The 19,662-nt window shown below is 55.6% G+C and overlaps 1 protein-coding gene across 2 annotated transcripts in view; it reads left to right on the forward strand.

Moving 5' to 3' along the window:
* The window catches only part of TRAF5 (TNF receptor associated factor 5), a 44,913-nt gene that overhangs the window by 11,135 nt on the left and 14,116 nt on the right, over nt 1-19,662 (forward strand). For both annotated transcript variants that reach the window (XM_062210296.1, XM_062210297.1), the window contains exons 2-4: nt 12,315-12,533; nt 13,442-13,499; nt 17,346-17,447. In XM_062210296.1, the coding sequence (XP_062066280.1) occupies nt 12,316-12,533; nt 13,442-13,499; nt 17,346-17,447 (378 nt within the window). In that variant the 5' untranslated portion in view covers nt 12,315. The remainder of the gene's footprint in view (nt 1-12,314; nt 12,534-13,441; nt 13,500-17,345; nt 17,448-19,662) is intronic.

Below are 19,662 nucleotides of genomic sequence, written 5' to 3' on the forward strand. Positions count from 1 at the left end.
TTCCAGACGACAGGGGCCTCACCTGCACCCTCCCACCCCACCCAGATATGTCGGGGACCGCAGGGTCCAGGTGCACCCAGGAGGGTGAGGGGGAGAGGGGTGCTGCTGAGCTGAGGTGGGGGTGGGCCAGGTCTCTGGGAAGTGGGGCATTGGGCCCACCGCACTGCTCTGCTGCTACCCCATCCGTGTCTCTACCTGTGGTGGCTTCTCACTGAAGAAATGACTTACGCAAAGTGATGAACAGAATGAATGATGTTTGGAGCAAACTAGTCCAGAGTAACCATGAATTCAAAACAATGCACTGGGTGAAACCAGGAGGAAAATGTGTGTGGAGGAGAAAAGAGAGAGAGGAGAGGACTGGTAGCGGACGGGCAGCTCTGGCTGCAGGAGAGCAGCGGCTCAGGTCAGGGTCCGGGTGTGTGTGGTGCTGATGGAAGAGCTCACACCTGTACACCAGGAGAACCTGTGGGACCGCACCCAGCTCGGTGAGCACAGAGGAGTCAGGGCCTGCAGTGCTGTGCTCCCTGAAAGGTTGTGGTTGTGACTGTGAGCGTTCCTGAAGCACTGGCTGGGGGAGGGGAGCGTGGGTGGGTAGGACGCACACAGGACCACACCCCCGGATACCACTCTGTGACCCAGACAGGGGCTAGAGATCCAGAAACAGCACAGCGGGCGAGGAAGCAAGGCACAGAAAGCGCATGGGGAGCCAGTGGAAGTCTTTTGGCCACCGGCAGGTCTCGGGGTCAGATGGCCATCTCGTCACTGGAGGGGGCCTTCAGGAATAGGCCTTGACTTTGTCCTTGGAGTCCCAAACAGCTCCTGGCTCCCCTCCCTTCACCCTTGCCTCTCTCCGACTTGTCACACAGCGTCACCGGTGCCCAGAGCCTGAGGGTCAGCCTCCATTCCTCCCCTGCCGTCCAGCACCCCCCCCCCCCACTGCAGCCCAGGCCTGAGGTGGACACATCCACATCTGGGTGTGCCTCAGCCTCCTAGCTGCTCCCCTGCTGCCCTGGACCGCCACAGGCCATCTCCATGAACAGGGTCCAGAAAGGGGTTTTTGTTGTTTCCATTCAAGAGGCAGGAAGACAGGAACAGACAGAGAAAGGGCGCCTCTCTACTTGGGTCAGTGCCCTCCGTGGCCAGCACTGGCCTGGCTGGGAGTCAGGAGCTCAGCCAGGTCTCTGGTAGTGGCAGAAACCCAAGTACCTGACCATAGCTGCCGCCTCCCAGGATGCACATCGGCAGGAAGCTGGCGTCAGGAGCTGGGGCTGGCTGTTACACCCCAGGCGCTCCTGTGTGGTACGCAGGGGTCTCAACCACTAGGCCAAACATCCACTCTGGACTGGTCTTTTTTTTACTTATTTTATTTGTTTGGAAGAGTTACGGGGGTTAGGGAAAGACCTCCTATCCACTGGTTCACTCCCCAAATAGCTACAATAGCCAGGGCTAGGCCAGGCTGAAGCCAGGAGCCAGGAGTTTTGTCTGGGCCTCCCATGTTGGTGCAAGGGCCCAAGGATCTGGGCCAACTTCTGCTGCTTTTCCAAGCCATAGTGGAGAGCTGGATTGGAAGCAGAATAGCTGGGACTTGGATTGGCGCCCAGATGGGATGCCATCGTCGCAGGCCGTGGCTTAACCCTTTACACCGCAACACCAGCCCTGTACTGGTCTTTTTAAGGTTCCAAAGCAGACGCTGTCAGTGGCTCCTTAAAATGCCCATGTGGCTTCACACTGCTTTGCTCGCAGTCCAGACTCCTTCCCATGGTCCTCCTGGCCGTACGCTTGGCTGTATGCTCCTGCCTTTTCTCCTGCCTTTCCTCTTGTCCATGGTGCTCGGGCAGCAGCAGCCACTGGGTGCCCTGGCTGCCCCTCTCTGTCCGGTGCTCTCCCTGCCACTGCTCAGCCGGGCTCCCCTTGTCCCCCGCCTGCCGCCGCCGCCGCTGCTCCTCCAAGTGGCTGCCCCTGTTTTCAGCACAGCACCTGCTCATTTTTCCCCAAAAGCTTGTGGCAGTCTGGAACTGTGGCCTCTTGGGGGTGAGTCCCATGGGGGCAGGGGGGCCCATCCGTCCTCTTCACCCTGATCCCCAGAGCCCGACACGGTGCCTGGCATGCCAGGCAGTCAGGTCGTCCTCAGAGCGGGTGATGTCCATGGAGGGTTTGGGGAAAATGCTTAGTAAGAGCTGCTGTCACCCTTACTGTGTACGGTTATTATCAGATCTCTGCACTGGGTGGGGGAGCGGGGAGGCAGCCTGCAAACTTCCTGTACAGAACCAGAGGCTAACTAGCTCAGGCTTTGTGGCAGCCCCTGAACACCAGTAGATGGTGTATAATCCGATGAATGTGGCTGCGTCCCGATACAACTTTATTTCAAAAGCCAAGTCCCGGGCCGGCCAGCCCTGCTGGGGTTTTAATTTACTTCACCTTCAAAACGTCTATGAGGGACTACCGCTCTCACTGTCACCATTTTGCGGATGGAGAAGCTGAGAGGCATGGACACCATGCTGAGGTCACATGCTGTGAAGGCTCAGGCAGGCCCCTGCAAAGCCCACACAGTGGACCCCCACTCCTGCCCTCCCCTGAGGGCCTCCACCACCTGCTGTCCAAGTCTCACTTTCCTCACTGGTAACGGATGCGTCCTCGGGTTGTTCTGTGGGCAACAGTGAAGCAGGTGCCTACCTTGGCCATCTCTGAGCCTGGATCCACAGAACCTCTGGAAGTGGAATCCTGACCCGGTCCCATTCCAGCCCCACCCTCCAATCACTCCTTCTCACGGCACCCCCTTCCCTTGGTCTCCATGGCCCGGTACCCAGCAGCCTCTCCCACTGGTCTGTGGTCCCCTTTCCTGTTTGCCAAACGTTGACTGAGCACTCCGGGCCAGGCACAGCCGGCTCTGAGGACCTGGAGGTGGACGACCGTAGCCCTCCCCCCACTCCCCACCTTGCTGAGCTGATCTGTCCCTAGGTCGCAGCAGGGACAGGGACAGAGTTGGAGCGGAGGAGGGGCTGAGGGTACCAGAAAGATCGGGGAGACTGGCTTCTTTTGCTCTAGGTTTTTTCTCTTCCTTCATCTCGGACTGAGTTGTGAGAGCAAACCTGAAAGAGCCAGGTAGACTTTGGATGGTGGGGGCAGAGGGATTTCACCAGGGCTCCCCGGCAGAGCCTGCACCCCCTCTCTACACCCACAACATTTGCTGCTCTGCCGGCCAGAAATGAGGAAGCCGAGGTTTCCTGCCCACTGGGAGAGAAATCGCTTCTCTTCTAAGGAATGAAGATCACACCCATGTCATTCTTGGCCCTGTTTCCAAGAAAACCCTCTTCTGCGGGATGAAGAAAAGCAGACGCAGCCTGTGTGCGCCAGAGACGCCAAAACCAGCCGTCCGCGGCCAGTGCCCTGTGGTCACACCTGCAGCTGTGGTGCTGCCACCTGGGCTCGGCGTGCACGGCGTCCCCGGCGTGCACAGCGTCCCCGGCGTCCCCAGCGTGAGGCCGAGGGAAATGGCCTCAGCCGGCCTCAGTACTTCTGCATGTCTTGACTTTGTCTAACCTGCCTGGCTAAAGGAAAACAAAACCAGTTTCTCTGAGAGGCCCCAGAAAGTTTTGTTGCTGTTTCAAGCTGTGAGGTGAGGAAGAGGAGGTGGAGGGCTGGGCGGAGCCGTGTGGTTGTAGAGGACAACCCCCCCACCCCTCACCCCCATCCCCATCCCCATCCCCATCCCCATCGTCCCTCCCCCACCCCCCTCCACCCCGTCTCTCTCTGTGGGCTGGAGCGGACACAAGCTTTGCAACAACTTTGCGCTTGTTTTACTTTCCTAGTGAGAACTCCTCTTCCCCAAAGAGCGCAGGCACAGAGTTCAAGGCCAGACGCCGGCTGGAGCAGGGACCTGCCTGGCCCTCCAGTGGTGGGTGGCCTGAATCCTCTGGATACTGCCCAGGGCAGGGCTGCCAGGGCTCCTGGGTCAGTGTACCTCGGGGCGGGGGCTTTTGTGTCTCCTGTCTCCGGCTGCACTCCCTCCTCGTTTAAGCCCAGGACTTTGTTGGGCCTTGCCTGAGTTTGGGGAGGACTTCTTTGCCCCTTCTTCCGCTGCTGAGTTGGCTCCTTCCTCTCCCCAGGAGGCCTGAGCGGAGCTGCGAGATGGGCAGTTGCCTTCTAGCAGCCCACCCTGTGCGTGGGCAGCTGTCATTGGCCAGTCTGGAGTAGCCTCTCAGTGGCCCGGGGCTCCAGGACCACCCGGGATCACCTGGCCCGCGCTTCCACTCCCATCTCATCACCTGGGCTCTATGAGCTTTGCCTCCTGAAGACAACAGGTCTCTGGCTCCCCAGCCCTTCGTGCCCCTCCCACCGTCCTCAGACAGCAGCCTTGGCCCCGGGAGTGTTTAATCAGTCAGTCCTCCTGGGCATCTCTGGCCTGGCTTGGAGTAGAGGGTCGGGAAGGCCAAGGTGGGCCGCCTGGAGGGGAAGCAGCACCAAACAGTCCCTCCAGGGTGTGCCGCAGGCTGTACTCCAGCTGTGGGTGAGTGCGAGGGATCAGCCAGCGTAGTCCCCAGTACTTCAAAACTCTAACGTGAGTTGCCCCCACCAACTTCTGCTTCCCAGAAAAATCGCATAGAGGGGCTTAAACACTTCTGTTGTCTTTATGCAACCATCTATCTATCATCTATGTACCTATCATCAATATCTGTACCTATCATCCATCTATCCATCCATCCATCCATCCATCCATCTATCCATCTTTGTGTGCCTTCTCTTTGGGCCTCTTCTCTCTCCAGATCTTAAATTCCTGGCATATCATATCAAACTCTGTCTCTAAAAACAACAGGAAATGTATTTGTATTGAAAAAAATCATAATGCCCTGGGCAATTTGTTTCTGTTTTTTTTTTTTTTTTTAAGATTATTTATTTATTTGAGAGGCAGAGTTATAGGTATAGACAGAGAGAGGGAGAGACAGAGAGAAAGATCTTTCATCTGCTGGTTCACTCCCCAGATGGCTGCCACGGCCGGAGCTGGGCCTGTCCAAAGCCAGGAACCAGGAGCTTCTTCCAGGTCTCCCATGACAGTGCAGGGGCCATCTTCTGCTGCTTTCCCAGGCCACAGCAGAGAGCTGGATGGGAAGTGGAGCAGCCAGGACACAAACTGATGCCCATATGGGATGCCGGCACTGCGGGCGGCGGCGGCTCAGCTCTGCCCCTTTGTTTTTTCAGTTGATAGATTCTGTGTCTTTCACAGAACTTCCTTGATCTCATGGGTATAATGTGCTGTTTCAGTTTTGTAAATTGAGGTGAAATTCATACAGCATACATCTAACCATGTAGAAGCATGCAGTTCAGTGGTATTTAGTACATTCACATGTTGTACAAACCCTGGGCTTTTTGTTTTTTATTTATTTATTTATTTATTTATTTATTTTGACAGGCAGAGTGGATAGTGAGAGAGAGACAGAGAGAAAGGTCTTCCTTTGCCGTTGGTTCACCCTCCAATGGCCACTGCGGCCGGCGCATCGTGCTGATCCAAAGCCAGGAGCCAGGTGCTTCTCCTGGTCTCCCATGGGGTGCAGGGCCCAAGCACTTGGGCCATCCTCCACTGCACTCCCGGGCCATAGCAGAGAGCTGGCCTGGAAGAGGGGCAACTGGGACCGAACCGGCGCCCTGACCGGGACTAGAACCCCATGTGCTGGCGCCGCAGGCGGAGGATTAGCCTGTTCAGCCACGGCACCGGCCAACCCTGGGCTGTTTTTAAATTGACCTTTGACACTACAGGGAGATGTGGGCATTCCTAGGAAGTATGCGATTCTGATAAATCGTGTAATTCATTCTGACACAAGAGACATGAGATGCCAGCTGGGTTGACTCACCCCATTCCTCTAAGACTGTCCGTAAGGCACCCCAACCTCAAACCCACTTGCTTTGCCTCTGTTGGCACCGTGTCACCGGCTTTCCTGGGCCCTGTGAGTCATCCCCCACCTGCTGTCCTCAGTCCTCCATCAGGTCTGGGTCCCAGCCTGTGCCTTTTAGCTCTGAGTGTGCCTCTGATGTGGCTTTGCTGGGCCACGCACTCCCCGTGGTCTTTGTGGTAGCCTCTTCCCCCAAATGCCCAGCATGGACCCCGCCTCTCTGTTCATCAGCGCTAGAAAGATCAGAGCCGGCACTTAGGCTGAACCCCTTCGGGGGACTCTGCAAGGTGCTCCTCCCCAACGTCCCAAGCCCCGCGCAGTGTTTCCAACAAGGAGTTCAGTTTCATAGGAAGGACTGGGAAGCTAAACGGAGCACTGTTGGGGAGACACTGCCAACAACCAGAGTGGGACGCTACCCCGCATCCCCTCTCCCAAGCCAAGGTAACCACACTGGTGGAAACTGGGCTATGGCGAAGGCCAGGTGCAGGGGTGAGGGCCATGGAGGAGACCCGGCCACTGTAGATGCTGCTCAGCTCCCAAGGGTGGGGAGAACACCCCAGCTTCTCCCATCCTCCCACACTTGTCTCTTGCCTGTGCCTCTCATTGGCTGAACCTCACCAGCAGCCTAGGGGCCTGGGTGACTGGGGGGGGGGGGGGGGGCTCAATCCTCACCCCACCTCGTGGTACAGACCACAGTGAGCAAGAGTGGGCAGTGGGTCTAAGCAGCAGGCGAGTGACTGGCCTGGCCCCTTCATTCCACTCAGCTCTGTTCATTATTAACCATTCTAGAACTTTCACGATCCCCTCAGGGACATTCCTTTATTTTCCTCATCCAGAAAATGCCTCCTCCAAGACCAGCTGATGACGTCAGCACAGACACATCAGAAAGTGTGGCTACCCATGCCTGGGCTCTGACGGCTCTCTGTCTAAATCTCTTCGTGACACTTGCACCAGGATCATGTAATTTATCGTTTCTGCCTTTGGAAGGCGTCAAGGGCAGGCGCGATGTCACAGGCCTCTGTGTTCTGAAGACAACGCAGGATGCAGTGCCCTGTGGGCGTGTCTTGCCCGGGATTTTATAGCTGGGGGGTGGGAGCCCAGAGCAGAGATGGAGCCCTTCTCACCGTGGCGTTGGCTCTGCAGTGACCAGTAACACCCAAGAATCTGAATCCTGGAGACACAGTTCCTGGGCTTCTATTTTAGGAAGGACGATGTACTATGTAAGAACCACCCTCCGATTCTGCAAACCATTCATGCACACAGGCACCAGGAAGGTGCGGACAAAGACTTCTTTGTCCCTTCTGCTGTAACTGCAGGCTAACTGCACACCCCCCTCGGGCTGCTAGGACCGTGAGTGTGGGTATGGGTCAGAAGAACTCTGTGAGTGAAGACTCTAAATCCTGCTGTCCACAACTTCCGCTTGGACTTAAGCAAATCCTCCTCGAAAGGACGCAGCAATTCATGCAATGATAGAATGGTGTTTGAAAGAGACTCAGAGTTCCTAGGGGACAGACGGGGCGTGATTTCGCCTGGCCGCTTTGGTTTGTGTTAACTCTCGTGCAGGAAGAACGCGCAGTGCCGTCCAGCGCGGCTGTGGCAGCAGTAAGAGAAAGGCCACACTCGAGCTCTGTTGTTTGTAGCTTTGCCGGCTCCCCCCACCCACTTTCTTATTTGCAAGAACTGAATTCTTTTGCCTCCTTTGCTGGTCCAGAGGGGGAAGATTTTAATTACTCACTTCCACTAAAGAGCTGCCTGGGAATGACACAGGGCAGCACCAGCTGGAAGTGTCGAATTAATTGGGGAAACGTGTTTGTTAAGCAGAGTGGCGTCAGCCTGCATAGTCCTGGGACTGCGCCCTCGCCCCTCAGTGAGCCACTGGGTGCAGCCCTGAGGAAGCTTCGGAGCGAGGTGTCACGGCTCCGTTTGCATACACGACACCCCAAGTCCCTGTTTTATGGCATAACAGAAGTGCGGATTGTTTACTTGTTTTTATTTATTTGAGAGACAGGGAGAGCCTCCATCTGCTAATTCACTCCCCAAATGCCCGCGCTGGCCAGGGTTGGGCCAGGCCACAGCTGAGAGCTGGGAACTCAAGAGCCGCCACCTCTGCCCCCAAAGCAGGCATCTGCAGGGAGCTGGATCGGGAGTGGAGCCGGGACTTGAACCCAGGCTCTCTGATGCGAGTGTCTTGACCACCAGGCTAAGTGCCCGTCCCCTAAGATGTATAATGAGACAGAAATGAAGTACAGGACAAGGCCACAACAGATTCGAGAGAGGCCAGCGTCGCGATGACCCCAGCACGGTGACAAGATACTCCCAGGGTGGGCCAGGAAGCACAGGCTAGTCAGTCCCCAGGCCTCCACAGCTGTTGGCAGCACAGAGGTCCCCAGAGTGAGCTTCAGGGAGCCCGGGGCAGCTCGCATTGGGAAAGCACGTATACACGGCTACCTACGCCAGGTAGGTTCCGTCTAGAGCTAGCTGTATGCGTCTCTTCCCAGCTGGCGCGCTCAGGGACCGCCTGCATTAAACCAGCCAGGCTGGGGCTATTTAACCACGGAAACTGCAGCTTCCCCCCGGCACAACAGGTGGTTCAGTGTTTACAGCTCTAGCTCCTCCCCTGCTGCCGGGGGCTCCCGCACCCCTTCAAGGCTGGTGCTTGGTGACAGCTGTGTTCGGCTCAGTTCGAAGGTGCAGTTTCCCTCTGTGCTCTCCCCTCATCGTGACACGGTGTTTTCCAGAAGCTGCCTGCCGTGTGACCGTGCACACACCGCGTGCAGGAGCGCCCTTCCGTCAAGTCAGGCACGGAAGAGATGGGCAGACGTGTGAAACGGCCTCTCCTCTGATCTGTTCTTTTGGAAAATGGTTGTTTTTCATAAAAATATTTATGTCATCATATTGGCTTTTGATCTTCAAATGAATAAATGTTCACACTCTTCTGTTTTGCTCTGAAATGTGACGAATGCTGATAGATAGAACTCACACGAACAAAAACTCTTGGAGTTCCTTGTTTGTGTTTTTTAAGGATGTATTTATTTGAAAGGCCGCATTACAGATTGAGATCGTCCATCTACTGTTCTCCTCAAATGGCTGCAACGGCCCCTGCTGGGCCAAGTAGAAGCCAGGAGCCTGGAACTCCATCCAGACCTCCGACTTGGGTGACAGGGGCCTAAGCATTTTGGGGCCATCTTCTGCTTCCCCAGGCACGTTAACAGGAAGCTGGATTGGAAGTGGAGCTGCCAGGACTAAAACAGGCGCTCCAGTGTGGGATGCTGGCTTTTCAAGCACAGCTTAGCCTGCTGTGCCATAACACCCACCCGATCACTGTGGTTTTATAATAACGTTTTGTTTAAAGATGTGTGTATTTGAAAGCAGCGTTACAGAAAGAGGGAAGGAGAGGGAGAGTGAGACCTTCCATCTGGTGGTTTACTCCCCAAATGGCCGCAACAGCTGGGGCTGGGCAGGCTGAAGCCAGGAGACTTGATCTCCATCCAGGTCTCTCACATGAGAGGCAGGGGCCCAAGGACTGGAGCCACCTTCCACTGCTTTCCCAGGCGCATCAGCAGGGAGCAGCCAGGACTCAAACTGGCACTCACAAGGGATGCAGGGGGGAGGGGGTGTTGCAGGCGGCAGGTTCGCCTGCTGTGGCACAATGCCAGCCCCTGCGATAACATTGGAAGTTGGAAAGTGTCAGCGCCCCAGCCTTGCTCTTCAGCCCTAGGTGTTTGGGTCATCAGTGTTTAAGGATGTTGTCTCAGTTTATTTGTGTTGCTGTAACAAAACGCCACAGACTGGGTCTGTGAAAGTCATTGCTGAGCATTCTAGAGTCTGGGAAGCAGGGGGTTGGGTGTCTGGTGAGGGCTGCTCTCTGCTCCCAGGGTGGCACCTTGCCGCCGCCATGTCCCAGTCCGGCGTCATGGGACAGCACAGGATTCCCTTCGTCCCCCACCCTCACGATGTCGTCCTCTCCTTAAAGCCCCACCTCTTAGGTTCCAGCAAAAGGGGGGGGGGTGGAGAGGGAGGGAGAGGGAGAGAGAGGGGCCGAGAGGGAGAGAAGGGGAGAGAGGAAGAGAAAGGGAGAGAGAGGGGAGGGGGGAGGGGGGAGAGAGAAGGAGATGGGGGTGGGGACAGAGAGGGAGAGAAAGGAGAGAACAGCCCAGCAACTGTGTGCGGTAGAAGAGGATAGAATGCGGGGGTGGAGGAGGGAGGCAGCCAGGGTTCGGTTCTGTGCATCCTGCTCGCGCGTGCCGTATGCTTGCTTCTCTGAGCCCAGACTTCCACGCTATGTGACGCAGATGGGAGCCTGGTCTCAGGAGGGACTCGCAGAGGAGCACAGAGCAGGTCAGGAAGGAGCTAGGGCAGGCTGGGACGGTTGGAAATCCATCCCCTCATTCTCTGAGAGGAAGGTGGGCCTTGCTTACTGGGGTTGTGCTGTGCCTCTTCTCTTCAGATTTTAATATTCTGTTAAATCCCAAGGCCTGAGCGTGCTAGAGGGGAACAGCCACCACTCACCTGCCACCCTGGAGGTCCGACAGGAAGCGCACGCAGAAGGGGAAAAAGTGGGGCTTTGGTCTCAAACCCCAGAATTTAAAAAAAAATTCCCCTTGTCTGCCAGGCCCTGGCAGGTGAAAGCCTGTTTGCTGAAAGGAGCCAGTTTGCCCTGTGCTGGGCCCCCAGGCCGCACTGCAGACTCAGCCCACTCCGGCAGGGAGAGATGCCAGCCCCAGCTCATGGCGGGAGATGGGGGTGGGGGGCGGCAGGCGCCTTGTGCATCTCCTGCAGGGCTTCACCTGATCAGCTACAGGAGGCTCATGAGGGTTCTTAAAAGGAAGCCGAGGAGAGTGAGTGGAGGGCCACGCTTCCCGCACCCCAGCCTGCAGTAGACGCCACCCCCAGGGACCACCTCGAGGCAAGAGAGCTCATGCTGTATCAGAGAAACAGCCTACGCGGCTGGACCAGGGGCTCAGTGCCACGGACTTTTCCCTCACCGCCCCGCTGCTCAGAGGGGAGGGGAGGGGATCTTGAATCATACCTGCGTTTTGAAAACACCTAACTTTTGGGCCCAGTGTTGTGGCGCAGCAGGTTAAACCGCTGCCCTTGACCCCACCTCCAAGCCTGGTTTCAAGTCCTGGCTGCCCGCTTCCCCTCCATCTCCTACCGACTGTGCCTGAGAAAGCAGCAGAAGGTGCCTCAAGTCCTTGGGCCTCTGCTGCCCGTGGGGGACACCCAGATGGTGCTCCTGGCTGCTGGCTTTGGCCTGGTCCAGCCCCAGCTGTTGTAGCCATTTGGGAAATGAACCAGTGGGTGGGAGATCCCTGGCTTGCTCTCTCTTCCTGTCTCTCTCTCTGTCACTTTGCCTTTCAAATAAATAAAATAAATAAAACTTAAAAAAACCACACCTAACCTTTAGTCACATTTTCCTACAGTTTTTGAGGAGCCCCTGTGTCACCCTGCCTGTCTGTATAGTGTGGAGAATGAGCTGGGGGAGGAAGCAGGTAGCAGGCTGTCGCTTAGCTCAGGTGAGAAATGATGTGGCTTGGTGCTCGTCTTAGTCAATTCACGCTGCTACAGCGGGCACCATAGAGCGGGGAGCTTATAAACAAGAGAAACTGATTTTCCACAGTAATGGAAGCTGGACGTTCAAGATCGTGGCCGGGTTCTGGGTTGTCACAAGGGCTGAAGAGAGAAAGTGCTCTAGAATCCCCTTACCAGGGCACGAATCCCTTGCATGAGGGCTCTCGCGGTGTGACCAAGTCACCTCCCCAAGTCTTTCCTTTCCATCGCGCCACATCAGGGCTACAGTGTCCACATGAAACGCGTGGGGGACACAGACCTCAGCCTGTGTCGGGGTGATGCTATAGCTCCATGGAAAATGTGTAGCATGAAAGAACCATGCATGGATTTCAAAACAGTTTTGCACCAAAATGAACATCTTTCAAGTCAGTGTTTTCCATGAACTTTTTGAATACCCATACATACGTGTAAGCCTGTGTGTTGGGGGCGGGCAGTGAAGTGTGTAAGTTTCTTGCTTCTGAAGAATGCTAAGTAAACATTTGTTTCAGTTCTGCCAGTTGAGAGGAAGAAAACCCTGTTTGCCTGTAATATGGTTAACATCTGGCTACATCTTGTACAGTCATACAATGACCAAGCCAACAGAAGAGTTTAGCATCCGGTGAAAGGCTGATGGTCTCAGAGCTGTAGAAGCAGAGAGTCTGGCTCGCTGGGGGTCACCCCATCCTGCCTCCCGCCCTCCTGCCCTAGCACCCCAAAGCCATCTGGCCTCTGAGGGCGCCCTCTAGTGGCAGGAGGTTGTTGCTGCTGCAGAATCAGAACAGAACAACCATGTGGGTGATGTTCTCTGGTTAGGCAAGAAATAATTAACCCTGCTGGCTGTGGTTGCTTGTGCACTTAACTGCCCTTCTCTTCCCGCAGGATGGCTTACTCGGAGGAGCCAGGGGGCATCCCCTTTGGTTTCATCCGCCAGAATTCGGGCAGCTCCATTTCCTTGGACTTTGAGCCCAACGCCGAGTACCGGTTCGTGGAGCAGCTGGAGGAGCGCTACAAATGTGCCTTCTGCCACTCGGTGTTGCACAACCCCCACCAGACGGGTTGTGGCCACCGCTTCTGCCAGCACTGCATCCTGTCCCTGAGGTGAGTGGGCAGGGCCTGCGGCTCCAGCCACCACAGGCCGGAGCCAGATGGAGGGGTGCCTGGCACTGTGCATGGCCGCCGTGGCCACTAAACTGTCATCATGGTCTTGGGAATGGCTGTGGTTGACCACAGAACCACAGATAGGAGGAAGGGCTCTCCCAGGGCCCCTCTCCGAGAGCCTCAAAAGTGCCACCCATCTGTAGATATACACATTTTTTTTTTTTCTTAAAAATTCACACTACAGCTGTTTTGCATGAGAGAACAGAGCTGGACACCTGGGAACTGGCTGTTGGGAAGGGCCTGGAGCTCACAGTGTCTGTGCTGTGGCTGTGCTGACCTTGCCTTGCCACGAGGCAGAAGTGCCATTGCACCCAGAAGGGACTTGCGTGCACCCATGCTCTCCAATCCCGGGCAGCTGCAAAACCCAGGTCGTGCCCGTTTGAGGGAGGAGGAGGCCCGGAGAGCTGTGGAAGCGGGCTTCCTGTACGGAGGCAGTAGGGTAGCTGTTGTCCCCTGCCGGACGTCTCCGTTTAAGTGTGTGCCCCTGTACCGGGCTCCTGGGGTACCCGGCTCCTCACTCAGCCGAGCTTCCCTGCACGGAGGTGAAGACCTAGAGGGACAGCGTGGAGTAGCACCCGGGGCCTGCTCTCTAGAATCGCCCCAGCCAGTGAGGGAAACCGGTTAGGGCAAAGCCTGGGGCATTGAACACTGTCTGCATGCCCAGTGTTTGTGGCCTGGAGAATGAATGGGACGCTGCAGACACACTGGAAGCCTGGGGAGGGACAGAGGGAGGGGCCGGGGGTGCCACATGGGTGGCGTGAGCAGCACGAGCAAGGACAGGGTCAGGAAAGTCCCAGACAGCTTGGCTGTTGAAGTTCAACACCCAACTCTGTTTTTTTTCTCTCCAGAGAACTGAACACAGTGCCGATCTGCCCTGTGGATAAGGAGGTGATCCGATCTCAGGAGGTAAGAGCCTCAGGGTTAGCAGCTCCGGGTGATGCGGGAGAAGCCAGCGTCCAGCGTTGGGGTTGGAGCAGGAGAGTGGTTGAGGGGAACTTCCCTGGAGTCTGTGTTCCTATGCTGTGGGATCAGGGCAGACTGCTCCCTCCCCTGTGTGAGAGAGGCTGGCGGGGGTCTCTGCTGACCACTGCCCCCCATCCCCACCCCAGTTCTGCTGTCCTGCTGTCCTGCCCGCCAACCCCTTCTCACACTTGCTGCAGCCACCCAGAGCTGCAGGGGGAAGCTCAGCACGCTGCTCCCCGGAGCTCACGTCTTGTCAGATTCCTCCCGAATGTTCCCCTTTGTTATTATTATGTCTCAAAATAATACTGAGATATGATTCACGTATGTACAACTCACCTTTTAAAGTGTACAGTCCCACAAGACAGATCCATGGAGGGGTACAGCTGTCTCGCCGTCTGATTTTAGAATATCGTCCTCACCCCAGGAAGAAACCCCACCCCCATGGGTGTCGCTTCCTGTATTTGTCCCCTCCCCAGCCCCTGGCGACCACTCAGCCAGATTCTGCGTCTGTGGACTCGCCTGTTCTGAACTTTTCGTATAATGGAGCCGTACAGCAGGTGGCCTCGTGTGCCTGGGTCCTTGGACTTAGCATGTTTTCGGAGTTCATCCGTGCCCTAGGATGTACTGGTGTGTCATTCCTTGTCATGGCCCAGCCCCACGCCTTGCACGGATAGATGACATTTGGTTTATCCACTCATGAGCGCACATCTGGGCACACTTGTGTCCACTTTGGGGCCATTGTGAATATTCATGCATGGGTTTCCGTGTGGACTCGCGTTTTTATTTTTCTTGGGTAAAGTCCTAGGAGTGGCATTCCAGGGACATATGGCAGCTCTGTGTTTCACATTCTGAGCACTACCAGGCTGTGTTCCAAACAGCTGCACGGTCTCACCTCCTGACCGACAGCGTCGGAGGGTTCTCGGTTCTCTAGATCCTTGTCAGAAATGGTTACCCTGAGCCTTTTCAATCGTAACCTTCCTGGTGGCTGTGAGGTGCTGTCTCTGTGGTTTGGACTTGGAGTTCCCTGAGGATATGGAGTATCTTTTCATGTGCTTATTGGCTAGTTATAGATCCTGCTTTTGGAAATGCCTATTTTAATTCCTTTGTCTTTTTCAGATTTCTGTTTAATTTTTCATTTATTCAAGAGGTAGAGAGCGCCCCTATCTGCTGGTTCATCCCCTAAACACCAGCAATGGCTGGGGCTAGGCCAGACGGAAGACAAAGGCAGGGACCCGGGAACCCAGGCCAAGTCTCCTGCATGGGTGACGATGTTGTGCCCGAGCAAGTGCGAACAGAGGAGCACCACACATTGATGGAATCTGACAGTCCTTTATTGCTGGCCGTGGAGAGCGGGCTCGTGCCCGAGAGGACTCTTGGCTCCAAAGTTCAAAGCAATAGGGTTTATAAAGGAAAAACCACAAGGAGGGGAGGGGGAGTGCCTGGTTGCTAGGATGGGGGGGCACACGGTTACTGGGGTCAGGCTGACCTAAGGACTATGCGAAACTAATGTCAATTACAACCTTGACAACAGCAATTACAGTCTTGACGTGAGTCCAGGTATCGACCTAAATCACACGTGGGACGCACACAGTTGGCAACCGTAACCTTAATCCAGGTGCAGCCTGTCTGAAGCTTGAGCGAGCCTGCTAGGGAGTCTGTGTCCTGCCAGACGGGATGCAGTGTCCTATATTGTCTGAGTCTCTGACCATAGTTAGTTTCTTTTTTAAAAAAAATTGATTTATTTCCTTTGAAAGTTAGAGTTACACAGAGAGGATAGGTAGAGACAGATTGAGAAGTCTTCCATCCGCTGGTTCACTCCCCAGTTGGTTGCAACAGCTGGAGCTGTGCCGATCCGAAGCCAGGAGCTTCCTCAGGGTCTCCCACCAGGGTGCAGGGGCAAGACCCTGGGAGATGGCATTTGGCCTAGCAGTTCAGGCTAGGTGCCGTGCCATGTACCCTAGACCTTCAGCTGTGAGTCAGACCCTGGGCATCCTCTACTGCTTTCCCAGGCCATAGCAGAGAGCTGGATCAGAAGTGGAGCAGCTGGTTCAAGGCCCAGCATCCATATGGGATGCCAGTGCTGTAGGTGGCAGCTTTTTACCCACAACGCCACAGCACCAGCCCCCATAGTTAGTTTCAGACCTGAGTCTCACGGTGGGGGGTGCTTTGTCAAGATGGAATCTCGGGTGCTCTAGAATGGAGTCCCTACTGTCAAAGTGTCGTTCCAAGAGGAACACAGCTGCGTGAGCCATCACCACTGCCCACCAGGGTCGGTGTTGGCAGGAAGCTGGCTCAGGAGCTAGAACCCGTTTGTAACCCAGGCACTGTGACGTGGGCCTGGGCGCCTGAACTGCTAGGCCAAATGCCACCTCCCTTCACCTGTGTTTAAAATTGGATTATTTGTCCTCCATTGTCAGAATTCTGTGTGTGTTCCATCAACAAGTCTTTCATCAGCTATGTGATTTGCATGTATTTCCCCCATTCTGTGGGTTTTCTTCACTTTCTGGATGATGCCCTTTGAAACATGAAAGTTTTTCATTTTGGTGATAAGTCCAGTGTGTCTATTTTTTCTTTTTCTTTTCTTGGTTGCTTGTTTTTTCGATGTTGTATCTAAGAAACCATTTTCTAAGCCCCTGAAACTTTCCTTTCAGTTCCCTTTCCTGCTCTAAAATTCTGTTTCAGAAAGTTCAAGCGTCTCCTCTTCCAGGAAGCCTTCCCTGAGCACCCAGTCTGATGTCTCGGCTCCTTCTCTGTCCTTACGATGCATTTGGCAAATACCTACCAAAGGGCTGTGCTGACTCAGCATCGGTCCCACCCGCAAGACCAGGGGTGGCACACTACAGTCCTGGGACAGATCCAGCCCACCAGCTGCCTTTGTATGGCCTGTGCTCCAAGAAGATAGTTTTCACCATTGTTAAATGGTTGGGAAAAGTCAAAAGAAGAGTACACAGGAACTCTTCTTTTTTTTCTTTTCTTTTTTTTTTTTTTTTTTTTTTTGACAGGCAGAGTGGACAGTGAGAGAGAGAGAGACAGAGAGAAAGGTCTTCCTTTTGCTGTTGGTTCACCCTCCAATGGCCGCCGCAGCCGGCGCACTGTGCTGATCCAAAGGCAGGAGCCACGTGCTTCTCCTGGTCTCCCATGGGGTGCAGGGCCCAAGCACTTGGGCCATCCTCCACTGCACTCCCTGGCCACAGCAGAGAGCTGGACTGGAAGAGGAGCAACCGGGACAGAATCCGGCGCCCCGGCCGGGACTAGAACCCGGTGTGCCGGCACCGCAAGGCGGAAGATTAGCCTGTTGAGCCACAGCGCCAGCACAGGAACTCTTCTATTTTTGCAATTTCTTATGTCTCTTAAGCTACTTCAGAATACGAAAACTTGACTTTAAAAACCTGATTTGATCAGTTTACCTTGTACCCACTTATTGAAAAGTCCCACTGTACCTCATAAATATGCACCGTGACAGCTTTAGTGACACTTTCTGATGAGTTAGCAGCATCCTTGGCTACAGCCCCACCCCCTTGACCTTTGAGTGTGTGAGGTCAAGGTCACCACGAGAGTTCCCAGCTGCCAGCCAGCTACGTTGGGTGTGGAGCTCCCACGCTCGCGTGTTTGCTGGTCTGCCAGAGGCGGCCTTTTCTTTCAGTGCAGTGGTGAATGTGATATTTCCATTCCAACCACTGTGGAATTTTCCACTGACTTTTGAGATATACTTGAGGCCCAAACTAATAATAGCAGTGGCACTGCTGTCAAGCCTTCGAGTGTGTGAGATCTGGCACGTTTATCTTTCAGGTGTTTAAGGACAATTGCTGCAAAAGGGAAGTCCTCAACTTATACGTGTATTGCAAAAATGCTCCCGGATGCAACGCCAAGGTTATTCTGGGACGATACCAGGTTGGTATTGCGCATGACCCGTTTTTGCCTTTGCCATTTTTCCCTGCGTGCCCACGGCTGGGCTGAGCGTGGAGGAGGGGTGCCCAGCCTGGCGGTACAGTGCAGCACACGGGAGCCGGGGTGTGGGTGGAGAGGGGCTTCTGGACGGAGCACCTGGAGGCCGTGCCGTGTACCCTAGACCTTCAGCTGTGAGTCGGGGACCTTGAGCCAAAAGCGAGGATTGGAGGGTCCGGGCGCGCTGGGCAGAAGGAACGCTCAGGCAAGGACATGTCATTTTCCGGAAGCTAGTGGATTGGGGTGGGCGGGGGGCTGGCTGCAGAAAGGCACAGTGGCAAGGCCCCCTCCCTGAAAGCGCTCGCTGCCCCCGCTGGCTGGCGCTGCGCTAGGGGCGGGCCCTGGCCTGCGGGGTTTCTGATCTCACACAGCTCATGAGGGCAGAGGATGTGGTTACAAGGTGAAGGTCTGCAAACAGGTGCAGGGGAAGTGTTGGCGAAGGGGGTGTTGGGTTCTTTTCAGTCGAAGCCTCCGAGGCCGGGGTGGGGGGGAGGTGGCTAAGGGGAGCTGAGGGGGAAGCAGGCCCCTATCAGGTCTGATCGCACTGGGAGTGAATAAGACTCAGGCGGTGCTGGCTTCCAGGGAACGGCTGGGAGGCTGCTGAGATTTTCCCGTCTGCCCACACGGTTTTCGGATGAGTCACACTTTCCTCTCTCTCCCGCCTCCACATCCCCCAGGCATCACAGGAGTAACCTTGGACATGATTTCCCTGCTAACCCAGGGATTTCTTGGGAGGTCTGGCAACTTCTTGTGGTCTCATGTGACACGGTTTTGGATTCTCCCGCTGAGAGCAGGGTCTCTCTTCCAGCCTTGTTGCTCTAGGGCCTGGAAAGGAAGTGAGGTCTCACATGGACCCTGGGTCACTGTGGAGACGGGGCGGGGCTTCTGGGGAGCAGGGCTGGTCCCCTTCCACCCTTTTTTTTTCCCTTCTGTTTCCCTTGGTGCCGGGCCCCCACCTTCACCCCTTGCAGGGTGGGGTGTAGGATATTATAGGAGCAGAGCTGCAAGGAAGGTTGAGTGGGCGAGTACAGGAGTGACTTCAGCGAATTTAGAGAAGGTGTGCGTGCCGGTGCTTCGCAGGCCAGAGCGCAGGAGGATGGCTTTCTTTCTTTCTTTTTTTTTAAAACTTTTTGACAGGCAGAGTAGACAGTGAGAGAGAGAGACAGAGAGAAAGGTCTTCCTTTTGCCCTTGGTTCACCCTCCAATGGCTGCCGCGGCTGGTGCGCTGCGGCCGGCGCACCGCGCTGATCCGATGGCAGGAGCCAGGTGCTTCTCCTGGTCTCCCATGGGGTGCAGGACCCAACCACTTGGGCCATCCTCCACTGCAGTCCCTGGCCACAGCAGAGAGCTGGCCTGGAAGAGTGGCAACCGGGACAGAATCTGGCACCCTGACCGGGACTAGAACCCGGTGTGCCGTCGCCGCTAGGCGGAGGATTAGCCTGTTGAGCCACGGCGCCGGCTGAGGATGGCTTTCGTATTCATCTCTCCGTAGGGAAAGCGCCTGCTCTCTCTTCCTGCAGAGATGAGGTCCACAAAGCGTTTCTGTTAAGAGCCAGCCAGTGAACAGGCTTTGCAAGCCATGCAGTCCCCTTCACGTTGGAGGGAAAGCGCTGCGAGCGCTCAGGCGGGACTGATCTCCAGGAAAGCTCTAGTTATAAAAAGCCAGCAGCAGCCGAGATCTGGCCTCTGGGCTGGCCGCGGCTCTGCACCTCTCAGTGAAAGCGATTGCCAGGAGCTAGGTTTGCTAGCATTCTGCAGAGCGGTCCGCCTGTGAGCCTGTACTGCCCCTCCTTCCCTCATTACAGCCGGCCTCCCTCCCTCTCCTCGTGTTAGGAAGTGCCCTTCTTCCTTGTACTTCTCCTCTCTGCCCTGTCTTTGACCCTCACTGCTGTGCTTGGTGCTGGGGGTGGGGATGAAGAGTGCTGGAATCACGAGGTTCATGGCAAAGCCCAAGGCGAATATCCAGGAACTGACCTGAGCGCATTCCTGGATCATTACTAAGCATTGCTAAAACGAACTTGACATGTGTCCCTGCTCCCCGATCGGCCTGCCCCTGGCTTCCTCCTTCCAGCCCGGGCAGGGCTGGCCGTGACGGCCTCCGGTCTGAGCAGGCCTGCCCGGCTTCTCTCACCAGCAGGTGCACCCCACCCTGCGCTTCTGT

This window comes from Lepus europaeus, chromosome 14 (assembly GCF_033115175.1).
Source record: "Lepus europaeus isolate LE1 chromosome 14, mLepTim1.pri, whole genome shotgun sequence".
Lineage (NCBI taxonomy): Eukaryota > Metazoa > Chordata > Mammalia > Lagomorpha > Leporidae > Lepus > Lepus europaeus.